Below are 12,601 nucleotides of genomic sequence, written 5' to 3' on the forward strand. Positions count from 1 at the left end.
GTGGGGCACCTCTTGTGTAGTATTGGTTTGAGTTTCTATTAAGATCCCACTTGTCAACAGCCAGAAAGCAGAACCTTTAAACTAGAAAAGCTTCCCTCTCCCCACCAGTAACCACTAGTTTACTCCTTATATCTGTGAGTTTTCCTTTTTTGTTATATTCACTAGTTTGTTGTATTTTTTAGATTCCATGTATAAGGGCTATCATACAGTATTTGTTTCTCTGATTTATTTCACTAAGCGTAATATTCTCCAAGTCCATCCATGTTGTTGCAAATGTCAAAAATCACATTCTTTAAAAAAAAATAGTGTAGTAGTACTCCATTGTAAATATATACTCATCTTCTTTTTGGCCACGTCCACAGCATGTGGAAATTCCTGGGCCAGGGATTGAAGCTGCACCACAAGCAACCCAAGCTGCTGCAGTGTCAACACTGGGTCCTTAACCCGCTATGTCACAAGAGAAGTCCAACCAACCACATCTTCTTTATCCATTCGTCTGTTGATGGACACTTAGGCTGCTTCCATATCTTGGCAATGGTTAGTAACGTTGCTGTAAACATTGGGGTGCATGCATCTTTCTGCAGCAGTTTTTTAGGATTGTTTTTTCTTCTGATATACTCCATCTCTTTCAATCTCCACTCCACCCTTAGAAGTGTGTATTTGTCTCTGCTGACTGAATAAATTGTTTTCTTAAAACACCAAAAATAGAAAAATTTCCCAGAAAATCATTGATTGGACAAGTACCAGTTCTTACATCAGGAACCGATAGGAATTTCAGATTTTAGCCTCCTTTTGACCCCCATTTCATCAAATGAAAACATCCTGAGGCAGGAATCCAACTTCTCTTGGAGTATAGAGATACTTCTGTTAAAGAGTTCTGGAATGATTCTATGTTCTCAGTGCTTGGTGAATTGTAGATCATCTAGTTCCTTCCACAGGGGACAAGATTTTTACAGAAGAGCACAGTGGGTTAGATGTTCCATTCTGCAGACCTGGCTGGATTCAAACACCCTATCTGACAGTTAATAAGTGTATGACTTTGGGCAGGTTACTTAACCTCTCTGAGCTTCAATTTGTTCAGCTATAGACTGGAGCTAATAACATTACTTCCAAATTACTGTCAAGAGCTGTCAAGTGTTTAGGACACGGCTTGTCACATGGTAAAACTCCACCGCTGGCTTTCTACCTATTTGTAGTTGGAGATGTCTCTGAGCCAAGTCGTTCCCCAAAATCCACATATACCTCTAATCACACCCATCCCAAGGTCCCCTAACATCCTTCCTTGGTTAACTTCTGCTTCTAGTCTCATTTTAAGCACCACTTCCTTGGGAGAGTCTTCAAAGATACTGCCACATCACCCTCACATTACTCCTTCTTAAAGCAACCTGCATTTTTCCTTCATGACTTTGTACCACGGTTTGTAATTTTCGATTTGGTTTAGTTAATCTTTTTGTCCATAAACTGAAAGCGTGCTGCTCCTGCTCTCTGCGGTAGCCTCAGTACCACCACCGGTCTAGCGTCTCCGTGGGCACTGAGCAAACATTTATCAAAAACACTTCCTATCCTGAGCCTGGGTTCAGAGAAGGAAAGCAACCTTCCTCAAACCACACAGATTAGTGGCAGACTGGACCCCCAACTCTCCGTATTCCCAACTCAATTGCCTCTAAGAGCCTGGCAAGAACTTTAACCCGCTTCCTAATATATTTTGACTGTCAAGGAAAATTCCAGAATGGGAGGGAATAAAGTGGTGTGGAGAATAGGTGAAGAGATTTGATTCAGTCCCTTTTCTCTGGATCTGAATGTGAGCGTACTGTAAAGTCAAAGATTACCGCAATAACTACCTGGCACAGCTGCCACAAGCACCAAACTACACAAAAGACAGGAACTGAAAAGGCCTTGGGCTGTGAAACAAGAGTATGAAACAAAATCCTGCGCGAGCGCAGTCAAGGCGCTCCGCTCACCCTCCTCCCATCGGTCTCGGCCCAATCCCCTCAGAGTCATAAGACGCCGAGTGCAGTCAGCTGACACCGCGTTTGCGGAGGTCACGTGACGGTGGGCGGGGCGCTTGCGCTTGCGCAGACCTGGGGCGGCGGGTCAGTTGAGCGGAGAGGGCCAGTCAGCCGATTTAGGCCGCTCCTGGACACCTCGGAGTTGCTGCCGCCATGGCTAGTCAGTCGCAGGGCATCCAGCAGCTGCTCCAGGCCGAGAAGCGAGCCGCGGAGAAGGTGTCCGAGGCCCGCAAGCGTGAGTTTCGGGATGTAGGGGCCAGCGCTAGTCCAAGGACTGCGGCCAGGCCGCGGGGGGCGGTAGGTGGGTGAGGCCCGAAAGACTGCGACCAGGCCGAGGCCGGGGGAGGGGTGGTGGTTACAGTCACTGAAGCTTGTGTGAGTCGCAGTTTTCCGGCTCCTAGGCTCTGGAAGGCTTGTCAGTCTCCTGGAAGTTGCGGCGTTTGGTGGTAGATATGGCGGGGACACAATAGTAGGTGGACACCCTTCTTGGGGTCTGGGAGGCGTGTGGAACGGGATCTCCAAACGGAACTCAAATGGTCTTTTCCCTTCCCACTTGGCCTTTGGCGATCCTCGCTCTCAGTGAAAGGAGCCACCGTCTACACTGATCCTCGATCTGGAAACACACGGTCCTTTGCCATGTTTCAGACCCTCCCTCATTCGCCATGTTTAGCCAAGTCGCCAGGGTTTATTTGTTCACTTTTCCTGCATTCTGATAGCCAGCATCGTCGTCCAGGACGCCAAGTTCTCTGAGGTCCCCGTAGCAGCCTAGTTTGTTAATTCCGTTTTTATTTGTATTTTTCAAAGCTGTTAATATGTGCCAAACGCAGTACCCTGTATGTCTGTGGTCTCCATTATGGCGGTGTTCAAAGCCCCAGTGAAGGAAGCAAATATTGGGTAGATTAATTTCAGGTGAGAGGCGGGCCAGCGTTGAGAAATAGGAGGTTGCCATAGTACTTAACAGGTGGATTGAATCTGGATTGGTTCGTGGGCGGCTTCCTGCTCTCCTCCCGTCTTTTCCTCTCTGCAGTCAGAGTCGTACCTCTCAAATGCAAATATGACTTCCCCACCTCTCCTACAGTCAGACACACCTTTAGTGCCTGCAGAATAAAGCCTAAATTCCTTAAAGAGGGTGTAGGAGGTGCTTTTGGATCAGGCTCTGGCTTTCTTCTCACTTCTAGGTACTGTCGCCAGACTTAGTGATTCCTCAAAGGCACCTTGGTGGGTGTCACCTGCAAGCCTCTGCAGAGCTGGTGCCTCTGATTGGAAGAGCCTTTCCCTAGTTTACTCTCTTTATCCTGTAACCCTTCATCTTCTTTGAGATCTCAAAATTTAGGCAGTAGTTTTTCCAGGAAGCCTTCTCTCACTTGGTCTTCTCCTCTCAGACTAGGCTAGGAGTCCTCTCCCAAGTGCCTACTTCTCTCATTACAGTGCAATAGCCTGTTTGTTTATATGGCTCAGTCCCTAGACTAAGCTCCTGGAGGAGAAGGACCGTGTCTAATTTAACTATCTATATTCAGTTTCCCATCTGGTGAGATAGATGTTTTTATTCCTGTTTTACAGATGGGAAAAATGAGACTCAGAAACAAATAGTATGACCGTAGCTGGGGTACAATACCAAAAACTATTACTCTTAGTAATTTCTTGGGGTTTTTTGCATACAATACTTATATTCTTATCACATACTCCAGTAGATTTCAAGCATGACTCTTGTACTTTCTCAGTTAGGGGTTGTGTGGTACTCTCCATTTTTTTGGAAAAGCTTTCTTTGAGGGAGTTGGAAATGGGAACAGGCCTTCTATTCTTGCCCTGGTGACTAGAAAGTTCTTCGTTCCTAATGGAGTATTTCTGATCATGCCCTTGATGCAGTATTTCCAGAATGACTTCTCAGAGTTTGTCCTGTGATGGTTCAGCAGCAGCAGAAGTTGTATCTGTTGGGAAGCATGTGAGAATATTTGGGGAAGTGCAGGAACAAATACTTGGCGTGTGGTAAGAGTGATTCTGAGAGCCTTGGAGGTAGGGGTCATGTTTTAGACCTTCCTTGGAGTTCCTGTCATGGCGCAGTGGTTGGCGAGTCCTACTAGGAACCATGAGGTGTGGGTTCCATCCCTGGCCTTGCTCAGAGGGTTGAGGATCTGGCGTTGCTGTGAGCTGTGGTGTGGGTTGCAGATGCAGCTTGGATCCCTCGTTGCTGTGGCTCTGGCGTAGGCCGGTGGCTACAGCTCCGATTCGACCCCCCTAGCCTGGGAGCCTCCATGTGCCGCGGGAGCGGCCCAAGAAATGGCAGAAAGACAAAAAACAAACAAACAAAAACACCTTCCTTTATCCCATCAGGCCTGGTGCTGGGGCTTGTATATCTCAGGTAGCTATTACACTTTGACTGAAAGAACTTGTTTTAAAGAAGTGAGTTTGTTGGTTAATATAGATCTCAGAATTTGCAGTAGTTAGGAACAGAGGTATTGAGAAAACCTACAATTTTAAAAAGTTATTGCCTTTCTTGATCTGTAATTATGGTTGACTTGCCCAGTTAGGAGTCAAGAAGAGGCAGAGCATGCTGTGGTAAAATGATGCAGTCCCAATTTTTCATGAAATCCTTGTCTAGACCATAACACTTAAAAAAAAAAAAAAAACTCACGTAGTTTGGTTCATTGGCGTGAAACAACATGCTGGCCTCCACATGTAAGGCCCACAAAACAAGACTTAAATGATTTCCTGTTCAAATATTTATTTTTGGTTTTCAGAGAAGCTGATCAAAATTGAACTTTGAAGAAGTTCCTTGGTGGCCTAGTGGTTAAAGGGTCCATTGCGACTGCTGTGGCACGGGTCACTGGCGAGGGTTTGATCCCTGACACCGGAACTTCATGTGCTGCAAGCATAGTCAAAAAAACCCTGAACTTCGAAGTTATTTGCTGACAGGTAGAGAATGGTTTGCCTTAAGTAAATAATTAAGGGAGACATAGGAATTGGTAGTGATCCCAACAATGATATCGTGAAATTATGTGAAGCTACTGCATAGTGTTCGGGCCATGTTATTCATTGGTCTGGAAAAGAACCTGGGCTTTGGAATATGGCTTTGACTGAATAGCTGATGACAAGGACAGCGTGTGGGACATGGGGATAGAGCTCAGCTTGAGCAGACAGAAGTAGGCCCTAAATAGTACTGGAGTAAATATATCCATGCGGAAATAGTCCTTGGGGGTGCTTAGGCACCTGTTGATTGTTTGAGGCCAGCCTCATGGAGTATTGATGTCATGGGTTCATCACCAGTCCAAAATCCTGTTGTTAGCAGGAGGTGGAAGGTTAAATTTAATTCCATTCATCTACATGGGCTGAGTGGGATTTGGGCCTTCATTTACAATGAATTACAACACAGCTTGCGTTTAGATGCAGGATGTCTTTTACTCTGAAGTAAACAAATGCTCAGATTGTCTAGGACCTGCTTTTTGGGTCTTGGAGAATTTGAATGGAGAAACTCTTTGGTTGATCTTGTGGTCTGTTTTCATACAGGCACAGATGGAACCTGGGGAATTTTCCTTGCTCTGTCTTAAACTATGCTCTTCTAGAAACTAGATCCCCTGTATCTCCTCACTTCTTAGATGCTTGTGCAGTCTTACTGTCCAGTGCTCCCCATTGCGGATTCCTTCCCAGGATCACTTTGATTACTTATTTCCTTGTGCACAGGCATGGCTTTTAGTTTCTGATATTACATCATCTGTTTCATTAGTTACAGTTTAGGTTGATGTCCCTTGGGAGCATATTAGCCTCCTTGCTAGGCTTCTGAGCCGAGTTCCAATTGTAATCAGCAGCATACTTGGGTGTTTACTTCTCAGGAAGAATTCCCCAGATGGCTGATATCACCCATTTTATGTTGGTCTTAGTAGTTGAGATTGAGAGAATATTCTGACACATTCCAAACTTTTTTCCCCCCATCATTTTTATGGTCTGCACTTAGAGAAGGCCACCCTTTTTATCCAGTCACAGCTTAGTTAAGTACAGGAGGCAGGAACCTATACTGTTTATTGTTAGCTTTGAATTCCCTCCCTCCCTTTTTCCCATGCATGTCTCTTGAGACTGTATCTTAAAACTTCTTTCATGGTTTTATTGTTAGAATTTACCATCTCAGTCTCTGCTTCCTCTTCTGCTTGTCTCTCAACCACTTCCTGATATAGCTCTTGCCTTTGAAAACAGGAAAGAACCGAAGGCTGAAGCAGGCCAAAGAAGAAGCCCAGGCTGAAATCGAACAGTACCGCCTGCAGAGGGAGAAGGAGTTCAAGGCCAAGGAGGCTGCGGTGGGCCCAGTTCATTTGCCTTACTGCCTTACTTTCCTTAGGCTTCCTTCTCCTCCCATTCCCCTTAGGCCCAGCATTGCTCAGTGATTCTGGTTCTGGTAGAAACTTGAAAATTTTACTATTGAATGATTAGGCAGAATCTCTTAGGGTGATTAGTTCTAAACTAACATTCAATCCTAGTCTTCACTCATTCAGTTACATTATTAAATTCTTAATAGATATTCTTAGATATTAAATATAATTTATAGATATAGATAAGTAATATATATTAAAGTAGATATTAGATATCTGTTGAACAGTTGATGTGTGCTGGGTCCTGTGCCAGATGCTAGGGGATCCGCTGTGAACAGAAGTAGACATGGTCCTCAAGGAGCTTAGCTTACGGTCTGGCATTCAGGAACACTCAGTAACAAGACGTAAGTCATGTAAACTGACAAGAGGGCTGTCGTCATGAACATAAATCACAGGGAGCCCCACTTCAGCATAGTATAGTCAGTCACTTACCAGTCGTATAGGCTAGACCTCAGTGCATAAGATGCATCTAATAATAGTATAAAAACAGATCACAGAAAGTACAGAGGAAGTAGGAAAAGTTCTGGAAAAGGGACCGGATGAAGGAGACTTTGTAAAGACACTCTTTTAGGATTCTTGGATACAGGTAACAGAAAACAGCTCAAACTGCCTTTTAGCTTTCTGGGCTTCATTCTCAAGTTCTGTACGTGGCCCCCGCTAGTTCTAGGCACACACCTTCCCAGGTTCAAGGCCATAGGGTAAAGGCTCATGCCTCCTTTTAGACAGTAAGCAGCAAAAGTTTCATTCATGTTTGCACTAGGCAGTGACAGTGCTATTCGAATGTAAAATGGGCCTCTGACTCGTGAACGGGGGGCAGATTGGTGCTGTAAATAGTCAGACTGCCCGTGAGATAGTGTAGAAATACTCTCAACAGGGCAGCCATCTTGTCTCATGTTTGCATCGATGCTGCAGTTGCCTAGAGAGACAGTCTCCGTGTTGCACTGTAAGCGTGAGCTCTCCGTTTTTCTAGCGGTGTTCCGCTGTAACCTCTTCACTTTTGAGGGCTTGGCATATGGTTTACATATCCATAGAAAGAAGGTAGTGGGCTCTTTCCCTTACCCCTACTGAGTAGGACTTAAGGACTTTTAATAATTTGAATGAGCAACTGAGCCGACCATTAGGAAACGCTCTGGAGTATTTTTCTATAATATGAACAGTGATAGTATGAAGAGCCCTAGGTTTGAATCTTTGCTGTTCACATGGAACTTTTTGACCCCTGGTTTCCTCTTCTGTGGAAAGGGGAGTGATCGCCTCCTCATAGGCCATAGAGAAGTAGGTAACAGCTCACACAAGAGGATGCTGTGTAAACAAATGTGTCACACAAATATGAAGGGATATAGTTGTTAATATATGTAATGAGGCAGCAGCAGGTTAGGTGATGAAAAGGGTCCGACAAAAAAGTGATGCTTTAAGGACCAGACAGTTCATGTTCTGATAAAGTAGTGGCAATTAACAATGAGAAGACCACAGACAGTAAGAGAAAATTTATCCACCAGTGCTTGTTACATTGCAAATGAAAACTGAAGGGGTTAGACAGCCATGCACTAAAAAGTTCAAGCAGTAAAACAGGGCAACCAGAGGATAGTTTCCTTCTCACCCAGACCCACAGTCTTCCTCAAAGGTATTCACTGGTAACAGTTCCTTGTATATTCTAGAATATTTCTGTTTGAAAGAATAGGTGTCATGTATTTATCATACTCACGAATCCATCGCTGAACTTGAGTTAAAACATTAACTAGTAAAGGTGAAACTATATATTCCTCTTAGATTATATCCCCCTGTGTTTATTATCTCTTAAGGGCTTTTTTTTAAAAACACTATATATCCATCTGCCCTCTCAGGGCAGCCAGCAGTGCATCAGTCTCATAAAACACCATCTTATCTCCTCCTTTAAAAACCGCGCAAGGAGACAATATTAACCCCCAGGCCTCAGTTGTTGGGTCTTTGGGTTCATTCTAGCCTCTGGTTAAGGCTGCTCATTAGATTTCAGAGAGATGTGTCTCCCTTTCCAGGATAATTCCTAGCAGTGGAAATGCTGTGCAGTGTAGATGATGAAAGATCTGCCACGAAATGATTGTGTCAACTTATGCTCCCATTAACTGTGGGAACGCTGACTTTTCACATGGTCTTCAGTCAGGATGTTAGATGTTACACGTTACATTGCCCTTTGCTGATTATTTACATTCATGATGAGACCGGGTTTCCTCCAAAGTAAGAAAGTTGCTTATTAAATGCTATTGCTGGCCAGATAGTCTGGAGCATGTCCTGACGTCCCCTGTCATTGCACCCCAACTGCAGGCTCTGGGATCCCACGGCAGCTGCAGCACTGAAGTGGAGAAGGACACCCAGGAGAAGATGACCATCCTCCAGACCTACTTCCGGCAGAACAGGGATGAGGTCCTGGATAACCTTTTGGCCTTTGTCTGTGACATCCGGCCAGAAATCCACGAAAACTACCGCATAAACGGATAGGGGAAGAAGGGAAGAGCCTGTTCTGTGAATTGGCATTTTGGATGCCTTCATGGAATATGAGGCTTTTGCAAGGCTTGAGTTATGTTCTTATGAAAAGGCATTAAATTATTTCTGTACATTATATCGTAGGTACTTTCACTTTTTGCACAATAGCAAATCTAGCTTCTTTGTACACACTTAGAGCTCATCCAAAGATTTATCTTACTTCATACTTTTTAGAAATTTAATGTGTATACGTTGTGTGTTTTCATATGCCTTTTCGCTCAAGCAGCATACACATCAATACTGACTTTTTCTTTCTTAGATATAGTTTTAAAAAAAAACAATTTTCTTAAGAAAGAAAGGGATTAAAGATTTTTTTTTCCCCTAAATCTTTCTTGAAGGTCAGGGGCTTTTATCTATGAAAAAGTAGTAAATAGTTATTTGTAACCTATGTGAAGCAGCAGCCAGCCTTAAAATAGTCTTTTCTGGCTGAGGGTTAGAACAATGGGTACTAGTATAATTGTTTGGGCTGCTTTTAGTTTTTCTTAATCAAAATTACTAGATAATAGAATTCAAGAACTTGTTACATGTTACTACTTGATGTACCAATGCTGTACTGATAAAAGTACTTTTAAAAAAGTAAGGACTCTGTCATGCATTTTTTTCCCCAGTTTCATCCTTTCTCATGATGCACAGTGAACTTTGACCCAGATGTTCTGCAGCATGTCACTGAGGAAATTCATACATGTGTCACATGCATATTCTCATGCATATTTAAAAAATGCTCATGGTATGCATCTCAGCGGGAAGGAATCACTTGTGATTTCACCCAACAGCTGTTTTGAAAAACGGGGTAAGCAACTAGTAAATGAGAAGTTTGCTTTTTCTCTAGAGCACCCTGTCCTAGGCAGCCTTGGGCAGGTTATCAAGCATACTTCCTTCCTGGTGGGCTAAATGCTCTGTGTAGCACCTATACTAACTTCACACTAACACTTAAGAATTAAATCCGGAGTTCCCGTCGTGGCGCAGTGGTTAACGAATCCGACTAGGAACCATGAGGTTGCGGGTTCGATCCCTGCCCTTGCTCAGTGGGTTAACGATCCGGCATTGCTGTGAGCTGTGGTGTAGGTTGCAGACGCGGCTCGGATCCCACATTGCTGTGGCTCTGGCGTAGGCCGGTGGCTACAGCTCCAATTCAACCCCTAGCCTGGGAACCTCCATATGCCGCGGGAGCGGCCCAAGAAATAGCAACAACAACAAAAGAAAAAAAAAAAAAAAAGAATTAAATCCCCACACCACCCCACTTGTAAGCCAGAAGTCTTTGGCCACAAGATAATTTCTGGTTGGTAGAAACAATCAAAAGAGAACATTGCTCTGAAACTCTGAGAGAGTTAGGTGGCCTTTTAAAAAATTACATAATTTTTTATATGACTCAGGATGGGTCCATCTCAGGGCTGTCTCTGGTTCCTTTTTAAAGAATTCATCATCAATTTTTTTTTCTTTTTTTTTTTGTCTTTTTGCCTTTTCTAGGGCCACGCCCTTGGCATATGGAGGTTCCCAGGCTAGGGGTCCAATCAGAGCTGTAGCCGTCGGCCTATGTCACAGCCAACAGCAACGCAGGATCTGAGCCACATCTGCGACCTGCACCACAGCTCATGGCAACGCCGGATCCTTAACCCACTGAGCAAGGCCAGGGATCAAACCTGCAACTTCATGGTTCCTAGTCAGATTTGTTAACCACTGAGCCACGATGGGAACTCCCAGAATTTTCTATACAAGCTTTTCCATTCTTCACTGTTAAAGCACTCCAGTCAGGCTTGCCACGTCATTGAAAGTGCTTAATGATGAGCAGGTTGGGATCCACTCTTCTGCCCGCTTGACCTTCAGTGCTGTTGAACAGGGTTGATGTCTCCTCAGGCCACTTCCTCAGCTTCCCTTCTGCAGTAATGTGCTACCTGGCTTCTCAGTCTCTTGCTGCCTCCTCCCTGTCTCTTCCCAAGGATTTGTTCTTAGATGTCTCTACACTCTTCCCCCTGCTGAGACCATCTACATTTCATGGCGTTAGTACCATCTATATTGGAGATCCAGATTTATATCTCCAACTTACCTCTTCTGAATTTGAGAGTTCTCAGATTGCTTGATATTTATTTGTCTTTTTTTTTTTTTTTTTTTTTTTAAGAGCTGCCCCCGCAACACATGGAGGTTCCCAGGCTAGGGGTCAAATTGGAGCTATAGCTGCTGGACTCCACACCACAGCAAGGTGGGATCCAAGCCACATCTGCAACCTATACCACGGCTCGTGGCAATGCCAGATCCTTAACCCACTGAGCAAAGGCCAGAGATAGAACCAGTGTCCTCATGGATACTAGTCGTGTTCGTTAACTGCTGAGCCACGACAGGAACATCGATGTTCTTTTTTGTTTTTAACAATTTTTTTATTCTAGTTGATTTACGATGCTTATTTGATATTTTGATTTAGGTATCTAATAAGTATCTCCATCCTAACGTGTCCCAAACTATACCTGGTTTGGCTAAGACCTTACTCCTTGTATTGCTAAGTGTAGCAACTCCAACCTCAACTACTGCAGATACAGATTTCCCAAACTGGAGGACCATGAAGGAGGAACACCACATTCAATGGTGTAGACCCAGTATCCTTAACCTGGTGGCCACCGGTATTTTCATGATGGACTTAGAGTTGTACTTAGCTGATTCCTTGACTCAACTTCCAGCCAACCACCTGAATGCCGCCATCATGACAGAAGCAACAGAGGGAAGGATTTCAAAAAGGGTGTGAACTAGGGTTAGTGGAGAGGACAAGATCAGATCTAAAAAGAGCTTGGTGACCTGGGAGAGGGAACCTAAGGAGTTTGAAGAGTGACCTGAATGTAAAGTGAGCAAGGGGAGAGGACCCAGTGGCTGGTGGAGGCAGTGGTTTGAAGGAAGTGACGACATTTTTAAATGCTGGCAGGAAAGGTAATGGGACTGGAGAAGGCTTTTAGGTGGGGTGAGATCCCTTAGGGAGCTCCGTGAAATCCAGGGCACTGGTGGAGAAATTAGGTCTGTGGTTATCCACCTTAATTGTACCCAGTGAAAATGGTGGCTGCTCAGACCCCTCCCAGGCCCAGCGAATCAGTCTCTGGGGGTGGGGCCAGGACTAAGATTTTTAAATATTTCCCTTTGAGAGGGGCTTCCATTGTAGCCTGACTTGAGAAATCAGCATCTGGTAGGTTCTTTGCCCACTAAGGCGGATGCGTTGGTTCTAATGTAGAATGACCCTCATGACACATGCATAACTGTGTGATCTGTTCCCATTGAGCATAAAAAGCTGTACACATGCCTATACTGCATGTGCACAGTGTATCTAGAAGACAGAAGACATTGGTGCAAGCAGTGATTATCTCAAGGGAAGGTCTGGGCTGCAGTGGGAGGGTTACTTTTTATTCGCTTATCTACCCAGACTTTCAGCAGTGTCCTTGACCTCTCCCCACTAGAGGCCAGGAGTACCCCTTCAGTTGTGACAATCAAAAATGTTTCCAGACATTGTCAGATGTCCCCTGGGGGCCAAAAGCATGTGGTTGAGAAAATACCCTTCTACAGCCACAACAGCAGAATTACTGACAGTACCATGTGATTCCTGGAACATTCTCAGTACTCAATAAATGTTTCCTTATTTTCCACAGTGTGCCTGTCCTTTCCTTGTCCTAATCATCCTTGATTAAAGTCTAATAATAGCTCTTATTGGTCTGGGGGGGTATACACTGAAGTCTCAGTGGCTTA

General features: G+C 44.3%; 1 protein-coding gene across 1 annotated transcript; it reads left to right on the top strand.

The window, feature by feature from the left end:
* Positions 2,074-9,464, top strand: ATP6V1G1 (ATPase H+ transporting V1 subunit G1). The gene is given in 3 exon segments (NM_001190194.1): positions 2,074-2,244; positions 6,195-6,295; positions 8,666-9,464. Coding segments are annotated over 3 exon segments (357 nt in total). The 5' UTR covers positions 2,074-2,162; the 3' UTR covers positions 8,840-9,464.

This window comes from Sus scrofa, chromosome 1 (assembly GCF_000003025.6).
Source record: "Sus scrofa isolate TJ Tabasco breed Duroc chromosome 1, Sscrofa11.1, whole genome shotgun sequence".
In the NCBI taxonomy this organism is placed as follows: Eukaryota; Metazoa; Chordata; class Mammalia; order Artiodactyla; family Suidae; genus Sus; species Sus scrofa.